General features: G+C 38.5%; 1 protein-coding gene across 5 annotated transcripts in view; it reads right to left on the bottom strand.

The window, feature by feature from the left end:
- Positions 1-23,194, bottom strand: part of dpf1 (double PHD fingers 1) — a 45,981-nt gene that overhangs the window by 12,510 nt on the left and 10,277 nt on the right. For 4 of the 5 annotated variants that reach the window (XM_088427601.1, XM_088427604.1, XM_088427605.1 and 1 more), the window contains exons 2-8: positions 21,803-21,832; positions 21,081-21,241; positions 18,662-18,769; positions 18,365-18,492; positions 16,147-16,236; positions 14,368-14,446; positions 14,138-14,269 (exon numbers count right to left, since the gene is read on the bottom strand). In XM_088427601.1, the coding sequence (XP_088283727.1) occupies positions 14,138-14,269; positions 14,368-14,446; positions 16,147-16,236; positions 18,365-18,492; positions 18,662-18,769; positions 21,081-21,241; positions 21,803-21,832 (728 nt within the window). The remainder of the gene's footprint in view (positions 1-14,137; positions 14,270-14,367; positions 14,447-16,146; positions 16,237-18,364; positions 18,493-18,661; positions 18,770-21,080; positions 21,242-21,802; positions 21,833-23,194) is intronic. The other variant, XM_088427603.1, reaches the window with a different exon arrangement.

The raw sequence follows: 23,194 nt of genomic DNA, 5'->3' as shown, positions 1-23,194 counted from the left end.
AAATAAAATCTCTGCTATCTGATGGGACTGCAGGACCTGTCTAGCTGTTATTGCATACAGGTCTTATTGGTCTGAGATGCAGCCATCACCAAGGCGTGTCCTCCTACCACCAGAGGGCACAGATCCCTTGCTGTGAAAAACTGTCAAATTCCGCTGCAGAGCGGCAATTCAGCCTCCATGTCTATCTCTAATATTGTCTTGTCTTTTGCTGTTGATTGCATAACACCATTAATGGAAGCACATGACCTCTGCACGATGTTTTTGTGCATGTGTGTTTTTTTCAAGAAGAAGCAATGAATGATCCTTTTTAATGTACCAGGGGATTATCCAAAGGAATGCATGCAAACGGACTCCCACAAACAACAAAGAAACAATTTGTCGTGAAGAAAAGCAAAAGATAAACCCACAGACATGCACAAAGACAATAGCATGCGGTTGTGTGTGTGTGTGTGTGTGTGTGTGTGTGTGTTTGTGTGCGTGTGCACATGAGCGAGAGGTCATTAATCCCTCTATTCCAGGGTGGAATTTTGTTTGTCCAGAAAAGGTAGTGGCTGAGGAGAGGGTGATAATGTGATTGAAAAGAGAGTGGGGACAGGGTGGTGGTGGTGGTAGTGGTGTGTGTGTGTGTGTGTGTGTGTGTGTGTGTGTGTGGGGGGGGGGGGGGGGGGGGGGGGCACAAGATCTATCTTAAAACCTCTGAGGACCATAATAATTTTGATAGATAGATAGATAGATAGATAGATAGATAGATAGATAGATAGATAGATAGATAGATAGATTATTTGCAAATTCATTACAGTCACAGTTAAGATGTTATTTTTTTTAATCACTACAATCCAATTTTTAATCCTTAATTTTATGCTTTCTGCTCGATGATTAGATAAGTTTTTATGCATCAAGCTTGTTGTGAGTTGGAAAACAAAGGTCAATCGCACCCTGAAGTAAGCACTGATTGTCTGGCATTGTGTTTAGCACAACCTGATAGGGTTCTGCTGTGGGCGGAAGGGAAAGTTCAGGATCTTAAGAAAGGCGAAAATGGGAGAGAATGTGAGAGTTATAGGTCCAATGAATGGAAAATTTAACTTAAAAAGCCCTGATGCCACCTTTGCTAGAAGTAGTGTCATATGCTTTCTTTGTAAGAAGGTAAGAAGTTTTAACTCACCAGCTAAATGCAAAGCACCCAGTTGCAACTACAGCAACAGCAAATAAAAGCAACAGATGCAATCGTAGCGAGCCAAAGCAAATCTCATTGCCAAACTAAACTTGAGAACATTCACCTTCGAGAACGAACATTCTGCGACGAACAGGATCTTAATCTTTCATCTTAATGCTATTTTCTAATTACTTGAACTTTGACCACCTGTTGGTTGAAAAAAAAGTCAACAGTCAGCACTTGAGACTAGTCTCAAAGCAGAAAAAGGTAAATGCTTAAAAATGCATCCGTTAACGTCTATTAAAGAAAATAAATGACTGGAGCCACATTTGCACTGTTGCATATCAATTTTGATTTGTCCCAATAACCAAATGTATCTAAAAATCAATTTAGTATGATCTTAATTATTTAATCTCTCAATTTTTAATCTCTTGACAGCACTAATATATACTGAGACATTAAAATCACCACAGCTTTATTAGGAGAAAATATTAATGCGGATTTTAGAGTAATGCTGGTCATGGCTTCTCAGTGTTACCTTAACTTCATAAGACAGATAGCCGTATCGCAATTTTAATCATCTTTTTGCTTGCGATAACATTATGAGATCTGGGCGGCATCAGCTTTTCATTATGGGAAATATTACCTGTATTTCATCAAACCTGTGATGGCAACAGATATGCGAGGTCCTGGTTTGTGCTTAAGTTTATTAAAAATATGATCTTTCATATCATCACTTCATATAAGACTGTAATATTATAGGTCTCATGGAATGACAACCCATTGACTTGCAAATGGATTTTGCAGTGATGAGAAATGTAGTTGTTCATACTTGCTAAACAAAACTAAGACTTGATATGTTAATTTTGGTAATTTATCAACAAAATATAACATTTCATATTACCTGATAAAATATTGTATAAAAGTACTGTATTTAATCGCTCGTGATACTAAAATTCATGCAGAGGGGTGCATTTTGTTTTAATTTATGTCACTTGGCTGTATGTAATTTGGCAGGCTTCCACTGAGTTTTAATACTTAAGGTAGTAAATGTGTCAAATTTGTTGCTGTTGCTGCTAAAACCGCATAATGAGAAGGACACCAGAATGATTTCTTATTGCAATTTAGTATTGATTTAACAGTGCAGCATGTTTATTATTGTGCTCTTAGTTTGCATGCGGTGGTACAATCAAACAGTGGTTGCCGGGAAAACACAAGGCACATATAGGGATAGAACAATTCCTACATACCAATGTAAAATCATTCTTCCAGTGTCAATCCAAGATGAGTTATATTTTGATCTTCATCAATCATGTCTCCGCTACTTGGGAGTGTAAGTGATCATTTTTTAAAAGGATTTTTAACAATACAGGTAAGGTGGACTTCAGAGTTAAGCTGCTTCAGTGTAGCTCTACCCTGCGCTAATAGTCGCTCTGCTTTTGAGTGTCGTTTTATTTGTTGTTTTTTTGCGTTGAAGTGCCATGAATTAAATTACTGGTTGTTTGAAGGTTCACTTAGGTGCTAATTTTCTTTTGCCCATCTGTGGTGTTTTGCATAATGTTAACAGTGTATGACTTGGTGGAACATGTCTTTGTTTAAATTTACAATGTTGAATTCTCTTTTGTTTCATGGGTGCGTTTTGAAGCGAGAAGACTGAAAACAAATACACACACATTCTTTTTTTTAAATATGCCAAATAAGTTTACATAGTAAGTTTAAATATGCTAAATGTGTATGTTTTCACCAATTGTAGCCATGTGGAATAAGAGGGGGTGTAAGCAGATTTCTAAATACAGCGTTTATGATGCAGCAAATCTCATCCTCCTTTTTCCGGGTACTGTATACCTAATGTTGCGCTTGTTGAGTGGATATATCTGTATTTAAGTATTTTCATGTTGAGGAAAATCAACACAGCCGGCTTTTTTCTGCGCATTATAAAGCTTTGTTTTAATGCCCGGAGCAAAAGCAAACGCAGCATTGTCTCCTTTTTATGGTCAAATACACTTTTATCTCGACTGTGTTCTTATGTTTGTGGTCACTTGATTGGGCCTCAGAATCCCTGATGGGATACGCCAGACAGGCACACACACAAATAAAACGTATCATGTGTGTGTAACAGTAATATATGTGCATGCATGTGTATCTCTCCCGGTTTTTGTATCGCAGCCTGTGAGCATGTCTGAAGACCGCAGGGAGTGAATCAGCAGGTCTTGGCGTATTTGAGTCAAGGCTGCCTGCTGGCCTATAGCGAAGAGAGGGAAAATAAAAGCCCATCAATGATTAAATGCCTGTGGCCTTGTTTCAGAAACAGCCTGCAACCATAGACACGCCACTGCTGGCCAAACAAGAGAAGAAGAGGGAGGAGAATAGCTGAAGGTAATGAGCAAAAACGTAACTGTATACTGTATATACAGTAAAACAGCGTCTTAGGTACATCTTCTTCCTAAGCCCCATATTTTCAGTGATACACTAAAGCGTACTTTTTTGTCTCTTTCATACATTTGCCGTACCCCCATAACTCTCTAACTGACCCCTCCTCTCCCTCTGCCGTATCCCCCACATCCCCCCCTCCCTCCACCCCCTTCCAATTACCAGGAGGAGTATGAGCAGAACCACACACTTCACAGCTTTCAAGTGTTGGAGAGACATGCTCCTGGGAATTATCCAGCAAGCGATGAATCCACAAATACCACCCCCCACTTCCTTCTTTCTCCCCCTCTTCGTTTCCCCCAACACCGACACAACCTTACCCCATCCTTCTTTTTTCACTGCTCTCTGACCCCTTCATCTTATTTCCTTCCTCCACATGTCCCAGTCGCTGTATTAAATAGTATACCTGATCATTCTTCTTTTCAGCCAAACTCTTCATTAAATCTTAAATCACTACAGTACTGGAAATGCGGTATTGCTGCACTATATGTTTGTACATTATTTGTTTTACATTGGAATATATTATACAGCAATATGAATTTCTGATTTACTGATGTGCTAACTTTTTAGGTTATTGAGAGTAATTGTTTATTTGTGTTGCAAGTAAAAACTGATTTACTAAGCTTATGTTAAATTCAGTACCATTCTAGCAGGAATGGAATGCTAACAAACTAAAACTGTGATATTTAAGTGACTTTATTACAAGTCTTTCTTAAGAGATTGTTTTTGCTGAAGGGAAATATACCCCCTTAGTGAATGAAGTAAAACTGAGTAAATTCAGGTAGAGTTCATTCAGTAGTATGCAACGTGACGTAACACATTATCGCAAACTGAAAGTTAGAGATAAATTAATCACGAGAATACATATTAATGTCATTTGACTGTGCCACAAACGTAATTCTTTTTAGAAAAGTAAATAACATATTCTGCAAATGTTCTTGCATAAAAACTCAGTTCCTGCCAATACACAAAACAACATTTTAACCATTTTTGAAATCCTCGACATGACTGTCCTTTAAAATACTTCAGAACTAATATACGTGGGTGTTTTTAATTTTTAGCGGGGAAAATGCAAATGTTGCACATCAGGTCAAGATGACCCACCAAAAGCACCTCATCGAAAAAATAAACTGGGCATCGAAAAAATAAACTGGGCATTGAACTACTGTGACACATATCACCTAATTTTGCACGTGGCTTTTTTTGTTTTTAATTTGGGTCCCGACATAGATCGAGAGATGCATTTGAGTGGTCTCACACCACATCTGAATAAGGTCAGAAAAACAAAACAATTCAACTTTGGTTTCATCTCTTTGCCTGTAGTAGGCAATGGACCTTTGGGAGCAGTGGTGTCCAGACACATCCTTTTTCTTTAATGTTTTACATGTTGCTGTACTTTTAATGCTACAAGGCTCAAAATATGCAGTTCGAGGGTTGCGTGCTCTTAAAAAACAAAGGCCTACGAGCAACAACTCGTTTCTCAAGTCATGTTTGTCTGAACTCGTTTGTTTTGGGGTTGCGAAGCAATCAGCGTCTCCATGGCGCTGAATAAGTTACACGTTAGATAAGGATCGTCACCATCCCGTGGTGAGAAAAGACGAAGAAGTCATTCTAATTGCCGCGCTAATTTAAAGATTGGTGTGGCTAGATTGTTAGCACCGGAAGTAGGGGCTTTTCACAGACATCTGGCTGGAACCATGTTGATGCGGCACATTCAACAATCAACAGTATAATACCGGGTAAATTAATAAGTGTTTGTTCGCCGCAAAATAAAAATTAAAAAAATCAAACCGGGAAGGGAAATTATTTACAGCAGGTACGTACATTGTGTGCCAGCAAGAAGTTACTGCCTTTTAACTCAAAAGTAGATTAATCTTTTCACATTCCTGAGGTTCTTTTTTTTTAAACTGTATGTCAAGTGCACAATTTTAATGAATTTTAATGTTCAAGCAGTATCTGAGAATGAACTAAATAGCTTATGAAATGACAAAGAGCATTTTATTTTGTCTGTTTTGAATTGGAATTGAGAACCGTTGAATCAAAGGAATCAGATCTGGAATGGTCAAAATTCAAAAGATGCCCAACCCTACCAAATATTATGTTTTTGAATTTTTAATTTGCAGTGTCGTAAAACCGTACGAATTCATTCTGGGAGGAGCGCTGTTCCTATCAATCATGTTACTAATATAGGCAATCACATTATTAATGATTAGTAGAATCTCTCATTATACTATAATATTCCAGCCAGTGGCCATTGTAGCAACACCAATAACTAAAGACGTGTATAATGAAAATATATGTTTTGATTAGAAATTCAGTAAATGAGCTTGTACCTGCTCTTAGCAAATGTAATTATGAAAATATAATTACAGAAGAGAGGAGGCATAGTGAGGGGAAGATCGTAGAAACGAGACGAGGAAGGATTTCAGTGATGGATGACGCAAAGGGCAAAGCAGAGGGAGAATGCAACAAAAAAGAATTGCACGATGAGGTGCAGGTATAAAGAGGAGCTGGGGAGGTAGAAAAAAAATGTGTCTCTGGTTGTATCGGCGCAGCCGTGTGTGAAAGCACACTCTGCACTCCTGTCGCCTCACTGCTTAATGAGGAGAACCTCTTAGGAGTAAAGCACAGTACAGTAGACACACACATGCACAGATACACATCCAAGACACACAAATTTACGAGTCTTAACTTAATAACTTTGGCTGTCCAGTTTCGATCCCATCCCCCACTTTCTCTATATTATGTGATGAATGAGAGTCTCTTTGCTTTGTCCAGTCACACACACACGCACACAGTACATGCTCACACAGAACCCATTTCTGATTAAGAAAATATGTCTACTGTATGTCTATACCGTACATGTGCATTGTTGCAGACACAATGGCTAAGAAGCTCAAGGAGACATTTTCAGGTTTTCTTGGCAGACGAAGAGGCAAGAATGCAGTCAGATGGAAACCGTCAGTCACAGATGAAAAGTCACCGCCTCTCTCTCTCATCCCTTATTCCTCCCTTGCCTATGTGCCCCATCCTCATCCTCTCCCTTCCTCTTTGCACTTTCATATGTTCTCATTATTGCTGTTTTTCTCTCTGCACTGTGCCTGAGCTCCTTTTTGTTACTTTTTTCCTATTTTCCTCCACACTACCTGTAAAAAAAATAAATAAATAATAATAATTGGAATTCAGTCCTGCGATACATCTGGCCATATCTGTCCCTTGTCCACTGCAGCCATCATACATAAAACAACCTCCCATGTACGCAGACACACACATACACAGGAGGCGTTCTATTATAGTGCGGACATCCCATTTACATAGCGCATTTCCTCGCCCTGAACCATCACAACAAATTTCCTAAACATAACACTTACCCAAACTCAAGCAACATTCAATTCAAACCTATACTCTAAAAGCAAGCCTTGACCCATGAAAAGAGGTCTGAATTTGTAGGGTCCACCAAAATGATCCTCACAAGTGCAGGAAATCTGCAGAAAGACAGTAAAACTGGAAATTAGTTTCCAATGTGTGGCCAAAACTAAGGACACACACATTAACTCACTCTGCAGGTTGCGTAACTCACAAAGATGTGTGTCTGGATGCATGCGTGTTGAATACAAGTGCGTGCAGGGATGACATCGCAAAGAAGAAGAGAAGCAGGCTTGGTGCATAATCAAACTTGATCTATGGCTGCTGCGTAATCACGCTGACTTAAAAGGACATACACAAATTGATCAAGTCCTGCATTCTGCACTTGTGAGCTCATTTAGTAGATAGCCACAGATGGGTGAAAAGACACATCTCAGCCTTGCAATTCAGCCCAAATAAAAGGTGTCTTTGTGTTCATGTGTTTTTTGCATGTTCATACTCTCCCTTGAAAATAACCACTTAACTAGTAAAAGCTTCTGTCCCCTCAGTTAGGATGCAAATTGTAGATCCTATTCTGTTGCAGGGTGAAATAGCTTTGAGCGTGTGCTCAAAATTTTACAACACGGACTGTCAAATGACAAACCGTCATTTTGGCTGAAAGATAAAAGTAATACAGTGGAAAGGTATTGAAATTGGTGTGGCAAACAACTGTTGTGTTGGCTTTGTTCTGAATAAATCGTGGTGCAAGAGGGGCACTGTTGCTGCTGATACTAAATATTAGGTATGGGACAAGCTCTTGTTTGATGGCACCTTACAGGATTAGAGCACCATTAGATTTCTTGATCCTGCATGTGTTTAGCGCAACATCTCGCATAAATTAGTCGCTAGCGAGAAGCACTCAAGTGCTTTTTATTGGCTGGCGAGAATAGAGAAAAGGCACGTACATGACGTGACTACGACCCTGATTGCATGTTACCGTTACGTACTACTTATCAATTTTGAACAAAAGTTCTGTCAATGTCACTTTGTCTTGTTGACCAATGGGAAGACCAAACCTATGGGAAGAGAGTCGTCTAAAATTTGAGTTTGTATTTATCAATAAAACACAGGGGTCAACCAACTATTGAACTATTGAGGTCATATGAGTTTATATTTGTGTTTCACCAAGCAAAAAAAAGTGTTTTTCTTTAGTTTTTATACAAATACCAAAATACTCAATATCTGCAGCCCGTACAGAAAGAATACAGGAATTACTTTCACATCACCTGTGTGGCGATATTATGGTTTTCCAGTTGAAGAAAAGAAGAGTAAAACATTGGCAGATAAGACAAGGACAGTTGCAATTTCCTTGCAGTCTCCTCAATTAGAAAATCGTTTTGAAAATTGTAAAATGTACATAAGGCATTCTTTGACATTATAAATTAAAAAAAAAATCTTGTCTCATTCCCATGGACTCAATTTTGTGAGACATCTCTCGTGAGATTTGTGTCTTCCATCCTTACTATCAATCCAACAAAGGTGGTTACAGCATATATAGTAAGAGTGTTCGTTTCTGTTTATCAATTTCACATAAGAACAATGACATTTTCAATCAAACGCATTTCATTTTTTCGGCTGGATTTTTCAGTTTTATGATATCCAGTCATATCCAGATAAGATGCCAATAGACACAGATCAGTTGAGGGTGAGGGTGGATTTGGGAGATGCAGTTGGGAGTGCTCAGATTCCGTATTGGTATGTGTGCTTGTGCGTGTGTATGTGCGTGCACACGTATCCGTGCGGTTGGGGAGGGCAGCATATCCAAACATGGCCGACACAAGTGCGGAACCACAAAACAAGCAGCCAGCAAGCCGCAGCACAGCATCTTGAGACAGAATACCAAATGAAGCAGACTCCAATATTGCTCTGCCTTCACCAGCCCAACACTCTGGGGGAATGTATATGATGAATCACGAAGAGATTTTTTTTTTCAGATTTTTTGCTTTTCTCCCAGTCTCCTCTTTGTCTGTGTACCCTTCACTCTGCCTCATGTAGCTTTCCTTATATTATTTTTAATGGCCTGTGCTTCTCTTCTTTATGATTTGGTTTTGTCCATCCCACCATGTTTCGCTCCTCTTCCTCATTACACCGCTCCTTTTTCATTCCACTTCTCTCTCTCTCTCTCGCTCTCTCTCTCTCTCTCTGTCTGTCTGCTCTTTCTTTCTCTCTCTCTCTCTCTCTCTCTCTCTCTCTCTCTCTCTCTCTCTCTCGATCCATGACTGTCCCGTTTTTTTTAATGTACATAACCGTGTAGTCTTTAGGTGGGAGCCCTGGTGGTATCCATGGAAACCACATTGCTAGGCAACAGCCATTTCCTTTCTTCTCCTGAGCCAAGCAGCAGTGGCAACAATCAACCAATCAACAACTAAGGAAAAATGTTGATGCACTTATGAACACATGCACGAAGGTGCTCCATGGGGCATCTTAACATGCCTGAAGATTAATTGGGGAGAATGTTTGTGACATGGATCACTTGACCAAGGCATCTCCTCAACCATGCACCAGGCACCAATGAATGCCTGTTTTTTTCAAGTTTAGGGAGGCCTGACTGTACTCCATTATTGGCAAGGACTCCATGATTGTGACATGACATCGTTGGGAGCTCACCATTAAAGGTTGAATCACCATTAATGAAAAAAGGTAATCATGAAAATAAGTTCAATAACAAAACTAAAAAGGAAATTGTTCAGGGAGGCTTCTACATTACATGAAATTTTGTCTTCATATTCATTGAAGTCACTTCAATGAATAGTTCCAGATGGAAACATGTAGCCCGAGCAACATAGAGAAGAACAAGTTTGGTGTTCTGTCCAGACTTAATCATAGGTTTCTAAATAATATTACAGCCAAGCTACAGTGAAGGCTGCCCTTGTTTTTCTTATTGACTGACCCTGCTCTTCGGCTGGCTTAAGAAAGGCATTGGTCCTATAATAGTATGCTCTCTTTGTTTGCTGTTGTGATGCATGCTTGTTTCTTTAACAGTGAGAAGTGATGATTTGGATGGATTTTTTTTTCTAATAAGCATTATCTACTTTTTTTTAAATCCCGCTCTTAATTAGTATGCTGTATAATGACTAGTCAAAACTCAACAAAGCCAAATCCCACTCATTGTATACATACTGTAGTGTATATGTACTGTATCCTCCTGAGCCCCATCCTACTGTATAAAAAGCCAGAAAGACCGCTGACCGTTTTCAAGAATCGTCTTACAAGTTCAACAGATACTGATGTGCACAAGCACGCAAACGCACTACAATTGCTCAAATCACACATGCCCACAACTCAAGGCCAATAACTAGAAACATTCAGTGCTCTGCTCTGGAGGGACGTCTATCTGTCTGTCTGCATAAGGTGGCCTCTGAATGACAAAGTGAAATGAGGAGGGCGGTATATGAAGACCCCCGCCTCTTTGCATTATTATTCCCTTATCTATATCCATACTGCCCCACTCTTGTTGTCTTGTGCCATTTGTCTGTTTCATTTTCTGTTCACATCAACCTATACCTGCCTTTTGATTCAAACCAAACCAATTTTCAGGACACTGTTGAGTGCAACCCGTTATCCCGCTCCCCCCTTCTCATTCATCCTCCTCCCATCTGTCTTTTTTTACGCTCAACAATGTCGCCATCATATCTATGCCAATACACAAGCACGTCTTTTTCCTTTTCCCCCTCCGTAAAATTTCTTTCTTTCTAACCCTTTCGGATTTGGGCAAAGAGAAGCGCTAAGACAAAACATATACAAATGAACATTTAGCATAATGTCTGTTTTCAAGAGGAAGACAAAAATTCATTTGGATGATGGATGAAGTGACATAAAGGAGAACATGGTTAAAGGAATTCAGATGAGTAAGAGAAAGAAAATAAGGAAAAAAAATGGAGTAAAAAGATGGCAAAAGGGGAAAAGTTGTGATATACCATATAACATATCATAGTGGATGCTCCATGCTGTACCTATAACGTCTAGACAACTTTTGAGAGCCAGAATATGAATTATGCATGCGATTCTGTTCTCATTCGGTGAAGCCCTATTAATATGATTACATATTGGGTAATACAGATGGGTGGCGGAATGTCCTCTACGACACTCACAGGACTGGGGAGCCATAATGCTGCAACATCGGCATGAATGCATGCATGACCACACCCATACACATATATATATATATATATATATATATATATATATATATATATATATATATATATATATATATATATATATATATATATATATATATATATATATATATATATATATATATATATATATATATATATATATATATATATAGTGTGTGTATATGTGTGTAAGTGCATATAGGTGTGTATGTGTGTGGGGGAGGGGGGGCGTATTTACGTGTGTATGTGATTACTGACTAGCAGGGAAGGAAGGGGGATCTTAAACGATTTAAATTCACACAAGTACACACCGAGACACCTAAACATACAAATATGGTCATGCATACACAAGCCCACATACATAATAGGTGTGGTCTGTTCATAGGCCGATTGACTGAGAGGCATGTGCCAAAGTTTCAGTGAGAACAAATCTTAGAGTGCAACATATTGTATAAAGGTGCAGTGCATATTGATTGCCACCTGATTAGTGAGACTTTCACAATCTAATGAAGCCAATTTCGACTGACACTGTTGATTGACACTGGAGAGAGAACAATTTAACTGTGTGGTTGTTGCTTTTATCCCGCAGTTCAGGGACCCGAGTTCAAATCCACCACTCTCCGGCCTTCGTGTGAGGAGTTTGCATGTTCTTCCCAAGCCTGTGTGGGCTTTCTCCGGGCACTGCGGCTTCCTTCCACACTTCCACACATGAGAGGTGTATTGGACATACTAAATTGTGTATGTGTGATTGGGTGTGTTAATGGCTGTTTGTCTCTGTGTGCCCTGCAATGGGCTAGCAACCAGTCCAGGGTGTCCCCGGCCTACAGCCCAAAGTCAGCTGGGATAGGCGCCAGCAAGCCTGCAACCCTTGTGAAGATAAGCAGCTCTAGAAACTGGATGGATGGGTTGTTTCTGTAAAATGTAGTTCTTTTCTGCAGAAGTTCTAAAACTTCAAAAATGACAGACGAAAACATGGTATGATATGTAATAATTAGGATGTAATGTTGTCAAATGCAAATGGAGACAATAAATTAAAGTGTTTTCATCATTTTATGCTGTTTTTGCATTCCACAGAAAACAAGAAAAACATATAGTATTTTATCAAGTCTCGTCGAAACTTGAATTACAAACGGCACAGCTCCTAAACCATTTGAGTGACGCACAGCACAAGCTTTTTGTAGAAAAATCACCTCTGTGAACTATCTCTATAAAAATAATATTTCGAGATGTGAACAGTCTTGGGATGGGTTTTGTTGCACTTCTTGTACTGTGTAACCATGATTAACTTGCAGAACACTTTTCAGAAAACTGAATAATACCTGTATCCCAAAGCGATGTAAAATGGAAAGCGGTTTCATATAAAGGTGAAGGTTCTTTTCATTTTTGATCAATTCAGTCCCAAATGGTTGACATAGTAATCTAATCTGAGTCTAAAAAAGATTTTATTTTCTTCAGAAAATACTATCTACAATCAACAACGCTCTGGGACAAAAATGTGTCCAGGGAAAGCCAAAATGTAATCATTGATGGGGTAATGGTAATTCTCAATTCTCTACAACACCGCTGTCTACAATGATGTGCAGTATATTATTTATTGAATAATATAATCTCTTCCATTAAGACAAGGAATGTCAGTGTAATCATGTCAAAGCAGCTGTCCATGCATGTTGTTGCATGGCAGAAATTCGACCGACAGGTAGAATCTTTGTTAAAAATGTAAGAATGTACAGAATGGTTTCTAAGAAAAAGGAAAATGCACTTGTCATAGATGAGCAGAAAGTTTTATGCTGTGCTTTATCTCACATTGCATAACCAGGCTCTGCATCACACAAGGCAAGGTGGAAACCCATGCTGAATCTTTCTGTTCTTCTTCGAATAGGCTGACAAAAGAAAATCACTCATTGGTGAGAGCGAATCTGAGGCGATCAAAAATTTATATAAAGTACTAAAACAAACGTGTAGCGAATTAATCTGTTAAATGACAATGTAATGTCCCACTTTATGATTTAATTTTGTTTTTAACAGAAAAGGAGAAGTTTACCAGATCACTATACCAATAACAAACAATTAATTAGAAATAAACAAACATTAAAAAAATAATCAAGACTTTTACAATGAAGCTCAAGCCCTCCTCCCTTTTATTCCCTCTTAAAAAATAATGAGCAATGGATAGATGTAATTTTGTACTAAAAAAAAATCTATCTTCTTGTTAGTAGTACTGTAAGTAATCTTTTTTTTTAATTTCGTACTTTGTGCGAACATTCTTTACCTGCAGTGAGCAGTCCTATCTTTGTATTGAACTTTCAATTTCAGCAGCAAGCAATAAGCCGTTCTTCACTTAAATGAATAGCAGCGATTTGACTCAAGACTCTCAGCTAACATCAGACAGGTCCGCTATTGCTAATGAATCCAAAACATAAGTGGCTTTCAGATTAGTATTAATGACACTTTTAAAATGGTCATTTTTCTAAAATCTTATCACACCATGATCACAAAGTGATTGTTGCACACTTCAGCTTACACTATGGATTTTCGTCGCAGATATTACTTTTGGTAACTTTTTTTAAACATTTCTTCTGTCTTTGAGACCTGGGAATCCTTGGAATCATTTTGAAGGAACTCCTAAATGCTAAAGAGAGCATAATCCAATGTAATACACGCCAATGTAATCAGTCGAACATTGCGCCACTAAAATGGCTGGTGAAACAGAAAAATCAGCAGAAATGACAACAACTGCAATTACCTATTGCAGGCAACCAAAAGTCAAATCTCCACACTTACATTAAGACACGGAGACTATAGAACCTGACCTTAACCTAACAGGCCTGTTTATGACATAGTGTGGCTGCCAGCCACAATGTGAGCAAAATCTGGAGAACCCAGAGAACATCCAAAGTCTCTACAGAAGAGCCCAAGTTAAGAGTAAAACCCAGAATCTCAAGGTAGTAGTACTGATCACCAGGCCATGTTGTCCCGTAAAACAATTAGTCAAGAATGAAATCAATGGAACATTCACTAGCTGGCTTACGTTTGTGGTTGTTTTTGCGCTGGAAGGGAAGTGTGTGCCTCTCAGAGTCTTCCTCGCCTTCTTCATCTGCCAGGTGCGTGTGAGTGTAATGGTAACTCAGGCCTGGGCGGTTCTTGTAGCGCTTTCCACAAACTGGAATTGAAAATAAGACAAACAAAGAAATAAATACTAAGTAGTAAAATGAAGTTAGTATCTTGAAAAAAAAAAGTAAGACTTAGTGCGCTACTCACTGTCACAGACATAAGGCTTGTCCCTGTCCTCTATAGCAGGTGGCTCTTGTCGCTTTCTCATGCCACCGACCCCGTAGGCCTGACATACACACACACACACATACACACACACAATTTAGGCAACAGGCACATGAACAGGATGAAACAGTTGCTTTGCACATCCTTGCGCAAACGCACATTAAAAGAGCGGAGCGACAAACTCATCACTCCACGTGTCAACACATGAGCACGTTTGCATTTTAATCATCTGCTCGCAGTGCAAAGTTTCACTTTCAGCAGGAGGGGACTGATGACACCTAGCAGGGGACCAACAGCTCCAATTAACAAGCCTGGTGTCTCTGCGAAAAAGTGTGTGTGCGTGCATGTGCTCGCGTTCAAGATACATTGTTAACACTTGATTATATTCCCACAGGATGTCCCAAAAAAGAAGATAAAGATAACACCGGAGAAGTCTAATCAAAGCTGTATGAGAAAAACAAAAAAATTGACTTCTGTTTTGTTTTAATGTTTTTTTTTTTCCCCTGCAAGTTAGATGCTACTTTTAAAAACAAAACTTAATTGGAATTGTTGACAAGGATCACTCAAATTCACTCAGGTTCACAGGTGTTGCAGACACACTGGATAGGTTGCCAATCAATTACCTGGCACAAATGGCTGCATTTAATGCATTCACGAAACCTTTAAAAACCTGAATCTCAGGCTTTTAAACACCATGTAAACACGGCCAACAACCCAATAAGTCATATTTGAGTTTTTAAAAACCCAAATAAGGCCTTTGAGTTACCCCTGTTCTAAACTGAATGTATTGTTAATTAAAAGAGCTTGGCTTAACTCATTCAAACGTAACATTGGATTTTGTTTTGTGCATGCACTGAGTCTTTTCAGTACAGCATTTATAATATGTAAAGCTATGCCATTAAAAACATGCCGTTGCGAGTAAGAGGGGGCAAAAAAAAAACAAATCGCCATAGGGTGCAGTAAAAGCCGCACGTGTTACGTGGCCATTTGGCTAGCCTAACTAGAATACAGTACATCAGTTTTATACAAACAGGGAGAAACTCAGAGGCAGCATTTAGCTACACATTTGGAATACATGTATGAAAGCTATAACTTTATTACTGTGGTGAGTGACATGATTATAATGTGTTTTATTGCCAGTAGAAAATAAGAAGCAGAAACTATGTCTATTTGCATCATTACTTCATGTGTACGTGGCAGACCACTGTCTTGATTGGAATAACACAATTAGCATATGTTTCTTCATTAACATATGTAAATGGAAATATCACGAAAGTTTCTGAAATCATAATTTTGAAATGAACCGAACATTAACCTTAATATTAACTTTAAACATAGAAACAGCCGTTCACACATAAAATGAAAAATGAAAATTTCTATTAAAACAAAAACAAATCAAATGTGCTTGTTGAGGGGATACTGGAGAAATGCCCAGAGAATGCTCAGATAAGCAAACATGGAAATTCCTCTCAGAAAGGTAGAAATTGAAACTCAATTCAATTCTTTAGACTGCTTTGCACAGCTCATCCTGCTCAGGCTTACAAGTGGACTATACCTTGGGCTGGTCACCAGTCACATGAAAATATCTTGAGACAGACAATCCTTCACGTATCACAATGTCAATGAGTGGGAATTGAAGGCACGCTGCCTGTCTGGAATCAGACCACGACCCCGTGAGAGGTCGGATTTATCTTTACATTTGTCAAACAAAAGAAAAAGAAAAGGGAGTGTATGTGGCAAGAAATGTCAATGATTACCTACCCGTGCTTTGGTACGGTTCTTGCGCTTTGGAACATCTTCTTCCAACTCGTCCACCTCAAGCTCATGAGGGAAATCTCCGACAAGCAATTTCTGTAGAGGACATAAATAGTGTGTAGTAACTCAACAGAAGAACAAGCACTGGTGCAAAGATGTGTGAGCCTGCGTCTCTAACATCATGTAAAATGGAAACCTGAGAACAGAAAAATGAATTATATTTTTGCGTAAAATGTTTGGCTTATGAACTTAACACCTTGAGCAAGAAGATTGACAATAAAAGTACATTTCCAAACAACTCCAGGTAACATCGGGTGGCAAAAGACATTAGGCTATATGGAAACTCAGAGGTGAAACGAGCCCTCGATTGCTTGAGCCGTTTTTTTCTCGCCTCGGATACCTGCCGATAAGTGTGAGAAAAAATGTCAAGTCGATCACAGCAACGTTTGTCATTTCTCTGCATGACATTAAAACATGCCAGAAACATGGTAAGAAGGTCAACTTCAAAGTAAACTTTAGGTTAGGGTAATAATACAATTTATAATTATGCTTTTATTTTGGAGTTTCGTGGTTTATTAGCTTGAATAGTCTTTCTACTGCAACTGTTGGTCCCTACTCACGATACAGACAACACTACGTTGTTCTGAGATCATGTTCAACCAGCAATTCCAGGCGCTAACAAACAACTTACCAGTAATTAACTGATATTGACACATTGACACATTATCCGCTAGCTATCAGCACTTGTGTGCTCCTTATAGGCTGGCAGGACAGACATAAATCACTACACTTTTATGCTGACAGAACGACACAGTTGCAGTTCCTACTCATTAGCTTTTAACAAACTATATTGACTCAATTGTGCTTTTTCAGGCAGCAAATTAATCTCAAACACCAACATTTATGGAGAGAGATTTAGAGGAGGAGGAATGTAGTAGTTTAAATTTAAGTTAAAAGAATGTTGATCATCAAAAATGTGTATAAGTTAGTCATTCATAATTAACCCATGTGTGGTATTTTGTGCAACCCTGTGATCTTTACATCAATGGAACTTCATATCAAATGGAAAGCATTGACAGAAGATGCAAGGAAGCTGAAATTTCACCCATATCATATCAATATGTCAAAGTTCAACATGGCATGATCACTTAGTTATCACACTTGCACGAGTTGAAATATGTTATTTGGTGTTCTTTATTTTTAATTAATTCAATCCAATCAAAAAAAAACTTTTTTTCAATGTATCTAAATACTGGATAAACAATTCAGATTTTGTGTAGGAAATCTGAATACGAAATATAGATTAGAATAGATTAGAATGTGACAATAGTGGTATGTTTTGTGACTTCAAGGGACAGGCAGAGCTGCTTTCAGATAAAGATGTGTACTGTGTGCTGATGAAAATACGTCTTTCACTCTTATTTTATTTGTCTTCCACTTCTAATAAAATACACAAAATACAAATAGGGAAAAAAGGCCAGTTCCAATAAGATTTTTAAACATTCTTGGGCCCACACTTGCAACGTTAAACCGGAGCGGGGAATTATTCGACAACACACAAAGAGGTAAGATGGACCATTCAAGGATCAAAGGTTTAGGGGTGATGAGCTCCCGGAGAGGCAAGATAAATTCAGCATTTATTAAAAAAAATTAAATTTTTTGTGCATTGTGATAGGATTCATTTGAAAGAGAAGCCTCGCACCCTTTCAGAAAGACTTTTAAGAAAGTGAAATCTGATAAAGGTTATTTAAATATTAAGTCAAAGCAAAAGTGGAATGAATTGGCTTGAGAAAAAAAATATACTGTAACCCCAGCCATTTCTGTATTTTTGCTGTTAAAATACAGCATTCTAACAAAATACTGGATGATTATGTCCCTTCTAAATTGTTTAAAGAGGGCACATGGTTTTTAAAAAAAAAACAACAACAAAAAACAACTCAAGTTAAGGGTGTAAATGAATGTAGACGTGTTTATTTTCCTTTGGCCAAGTTTTGCAAATGATACTTTGCCCACTGGGCAAGAAGACATTTTTTTTCCCTCTAGCTCAAAATAATATCACGCCACACAGGCAAACAAAGCCCACGTCGATGTTGTTTTCAAGTCAATCACGCCAGGACGACCCTTTCTAAATGCCTCGTCATCAACAATCGGTGACGGACAAAGTTCAAGAGCAACAAACAGAAAAGACTCAATCAAATAGATATGGAAAACAGACATGTCTTACCTGACACTCGCTCATTGGCTCTTCTTCTTTTGTTTCTACCTTCTTGTCCAGTGTATCCCCAGCAAGTAGCGACTCCAACACAGGACCATCTGGAATACCCCCCTCCTTCTTTAGGGAGGCCTCATAGTCTAATAAGGAGCCATTGCAATAAGAATACACACATTCTAGCAAATTTACTCATCAGAGAGAATAATAATATTGCTTGATTAACAATTTCACTTGATCCCTCCTCTAACGATAAAACTTCTAACATACTATGGATAATTGTAATACAGTACAATCTAAATTCCTACATACCAATTTTGAACTCAATTGGTACAAGCCTGGGGTCCTCTAAGATGTTTAACCGCCTCTTCTTACGCCAGCACCGTGCGGGATATGTATACAGTTGACCAGGTGCATGACCTATAACTCAAAACACACAGACGGAAAAAAAAAAAAAAAAAAAAGGAAACGTCAGCTCGGGTGTGAGCTAACAAAGATCCAACATACAAGGGATGCAATGAATTTGCAGTCACTGAAATTTGTCCTTCAAAAATGCATTTTTGGTTTTTGGCCATAAGACCGGTAAAACAAAAACAGTACGTACAAAAAGTTATCTTGCCCAATGCAATAACCACTGCCGGCATATGTCTGTCTGGATTTCAGAGGTGCTCGGTAGCGAAAGAGAGAGGCTTACATGGAAAAAAGAAAACTAAATAAACCTACCATGGTCAACATGTCATACAACAATGCCGTGTTACAAAGGCCAACTTCAAAATAAACACACCAAATACTGTAACACATGGATGACAATAGCCATAAAAGGGCATTCATTTTTAAGTTAGACCTTGAGTCCTCATGACTTCATTTTCATTGCCATTGGATTACAATGCTATCAACATCAACGCATCGCCATTTAAAGAAGAAAATCATATTCAATCACCAGTTAACAACGGCTATTAATGGCTATGGATGTCAAAAATCCCTTTCGAATGGGCAGACAATTCAAAGCCTAGCCCCTTTAAAATTGGAGTTTTGAGCGTAGTCTACACAAACCGAGGTTCTTGCAAACGGGCGGCAAATGTCTCCAGTTTGCTATTGCTATGCTATTTTATTTTTCATTAAAACCAAAGGTCTCAAAACCCCCGATCCGCGTTTGCTGGTAGCAAGCATAAACTGGAGCTGTGCCTCATCACTCTACTCGTTTTCCCGCCAAAGATGGCGACGCTGACGACATTAAGCGCTTGAAGTTCTTTCTGATTGGACAGAATTTGGTGACACTACTGCCGCCTAACAGCTTGGTATGCTTTAGATCAATGGTTCTCAAATAGGGGTACTAGTAACCCGGGGGGTACTTGAAGGAACTTCAGGGGGTACTCGATATTTTCAATAAAAACAAACAAACAAAAAAGAATTTTTGAATTAAGTGTTTTTCGAGAACAGGTCTGACAGATTATGTTGATTATTTTGGGGGGGACAAATATTTATTGATAATTAGGTTAATGATTTATTTTTGTGAACAGATCTCTACTGTAATCCTAAAACAGGACACTTTATGTTTAATATTTTTCTGTGGACAAATATTTATTGATAATTATTTATTTTTTTAGAAAAAAAAGTCTGAGACTTTATATTCATTATTTTATTGTGGAAAATATTAATTAATAATTAAGTAATTTCTTTTTGATATACTTTTTCTGTGATCCAAAAGAGGACACTTTAGACTCATCTTTTTTTTTTTTTGGGACCAATGCAAATGCAGTTTGAAAGGGTCTGAAGTTTAATAAATCAGACACTGATGGCATGTTTTAAGTCTTTTTTTTTTATTAGTTCTTTTGTTTGCTTTTTAACCCATAACTGCTTTGCAATGGTTAAGGGGTACTTGGCTGAAAAGATATTTCACAGCGGGGTATATCACCGAAAAAAGGTTGAGAACCACTGTTTTAGATGAATGAAACCGCACCGTGTGGATTCGTTTAGCTGTCATTTTTTTCAATGAACAAAGCCATGTGGATAGCGTTTTTGCACATGAAGAAGGGTAGAATATGCGGCCTAGACAAGCCTAGTAGTGAATGAGTTAGGGAGGCTACATAACCGCTATTGAGTTATGCTGTTTTTTCATATGATATAGCACAAGTCTCTGGAGTTAGTGCTAGCTGCTAACTATGTTCAGTATGTGGCGCACTTGGTGCATTCAAAACCTGTCGGCTTTTGGTTTTCAGGCAAGTGTTTCTCATTTTTTGGTTTCTGTTTTGGATTTTAATTCCGATTCATACATTACAACTATTGCACACACGTTAAAAAAAGCTTATGATCAATTAATTATCATATTGTAAAAGAAAGCAGAACAAATTTATATCGTGTTACTGAGCAAACAGCCAAAAAAAAAAACACTTCTGAAATAAAGACAGCTTGCAATCTCAAGTGCACACACATGCACGCACTGTAAGTATCTCTCTCAGGGGTAGTTTGTTCCAGTGGGATACCACAGGAGTGTCTGTTTCTCTGCCAAAATACACTAATGTTAGAGAGAGTAAAGGAAGTGGAGAAGATGGGCCACAAGGTAGGGGATAAGGAGATAAGATAGAGGAAATTATTACAAAAGAGGAATGGGAGGACAGAAAGAAACACCCAAAATGGGCCAAAATAAGTGTCGGAACGAGTTTGAAGGGCACATGATGTAGCCCATTGTCACCAGGAATAAAACAACCTGTCTTCACACAGAGACACCCACCTGGTCCACGGTGGTTCTTCTCCATCCAGATGTAACAGTTGCTCTGGGCCACGCCTGTTTGGGAGTCCAGAAAGGGGAGACGCATGGAGCGCTCGGCACAAAGACGGGCATTGTAGCTGCGACAGTGTTCAATGGCCTCCTTGTAGAACTCTTCACCAAGACTGGACCGCAACAAAGAAGGGAAGAAATGTATCACACGATACATCAGCAACAATTCTAAAATAAACTGAGCGGCCATGGTACATCTAAACTAAAGTCAAAGCACGAGAATATCTGCTTGTTTTGAAACCACGTTTTGCCCTTGTGTCAATAGATGTATGAATTTTAATTTTTTAGTAAAACAACTCCACTACATGCAATATATAAACTCTGCTGGGGGATTGTTTGACGCACTAACTCTTCATCAGCACTGCAGTTCATGATTGTTACTTAGGTTGACATGTACAGTACATGCACCTCCATTTTTACACAATAGTTAAGCCTTAGTTTGCAAATTTCAGTCTCCAAATTGTTTTTTTTTTTTTCATTTAAATGGTCTCAAATTGAAGCAAGCTGTTGAATTGCACCGTCATATTAAAGTGCGGAAGATGTACTGGTAAAGATTCGCAACAGTAAAAATGTACACAATTGTCACTCTGACGAACACTAATGGACTGTTATTTTTTTTCCATTCAGTGATTTAGTCTGATTAACATTCAGTGCAGTGTTGCTCTCTCTCTTACCTGTTCTTGATGACTGCACCTCCAGATTGTCTGTGGGGGGGAGAAGAAGAAGCCCAACAGATGCAGTATGAGTCATTTTTCCTCCAAACCCATTTTCCCTTTCCCCATTGCACTGTTGCTTTGACTTTTCACTCCTTCCCCCAATGCCTTGTGCCTTCGGCCTGTTTAGCCTCTAAAAGTAAATCTTAATTTTACTTTGACACCCTCTGGACATGATTTACTTTACGTTCACTCCTCCCTCATTGTCTTTGTACTGTTAATCACTTTTCTCTCGTGTCTTCCTGCTGAGCACAGGCACCAAGGTCACTTTGCCCTACACACACCAGAAACATGACACACATGCAAAGCCAAAACCTTAGTAACCAACTCTCACTACTTCAAATCAAAATTAATAGAATTATCATCACACATTGCAAATGTAAATGTAAAGGGTTAGTGGCTTTGAAATGATAATATTGTTTTGCGCTGGTCAGCAGGACAAGATTTGGTCAGATGTAACCAAACAATTGTAAAAATAAGCATAATTAATGAAACTAGAAACTACAAATGAAAAGCCTGCATTTGCAGACAAAAGAAACACCTAAACTTGCAATTTGGATTTTTTTTTTTATTGTCTGTTTCTTTCATTTTTAGAAATAATTAGCATTGGCACTAGATGTATATAGCTGTGGTTTGTTTGTGGGCAGGGGTGCATATGATTATTTTTCGTGGGTTACTTAGATGAACACATGGACATAGTATTTGGTACACGCCCTTTTTTCATTAAAAACAGTCTTCCTCAATGTCCTTCTCGGTGTCATCCCCACATTAGCAGCACATAGGCACCATGCATCCTCAAAAAGTTGCATACATCTGTAACATATAATTTCATATCTACAGTGCTTTGCATTTGTTTTCTGTTCTGAATGAACGTGTTGCTAGTTGGCACATTTGATTGACATGCACGCAGGAGAGAGAGGTGAGAGAGAGCTATAGTCGAGGTGTGAAGGAAAATCATTTAAAAAGACTTGACTACACACTGTACCTGCCGTATTTGTGTTATTTAGCAGAAAGATCACAGAATTGTATATTCGCAACTTCAAAGTGAATGGGACCCGTGACAGTTGCCTTTGGAGACCCAATAACCTCCTTTTAAGGCTTACAACTTTATCAGTTATGGTTTGCACTTTCTGTTCAGGACCCAGATTAAATAGTCCAAGGAAGTCAGAGGTAAATTCTCTTTCAGTGTAGAGTGACCAAGTCAATGAACTCCTTCACATTTTCACGAGAATGATACACAGCCCTGACAGCCAGTCCAAGCCGCTTTCAGTAAACAAATACCTGTATCCTCAGAATAGGAAGGCATGATACTCGCATGCTTTGCTTTATGAAAGGCTAGAAGAAAACTAATAC

The sequence above is a fragment of the Hippichthys cyanospilos genome, chromosome 11 (assembly GCF_059441005.1).
Source record: "Hippichthys cyanospilos isolate Australia breed blue-spotted pipefish chromosome 11, RoL_Hcya_1.0, whole genome shotgun sequence".
Taxonomy (NCBI): domain Eukaryota; kingdom Metazoa; phylum Chordata; class Actinopteri; order Syngnathiformes; family Syngnathidae; genus Hippichthys; species Hippichthys cyanospilos.
This window is presented reverse-complemented; position numbering and strand designations above follow the sequence as displayed.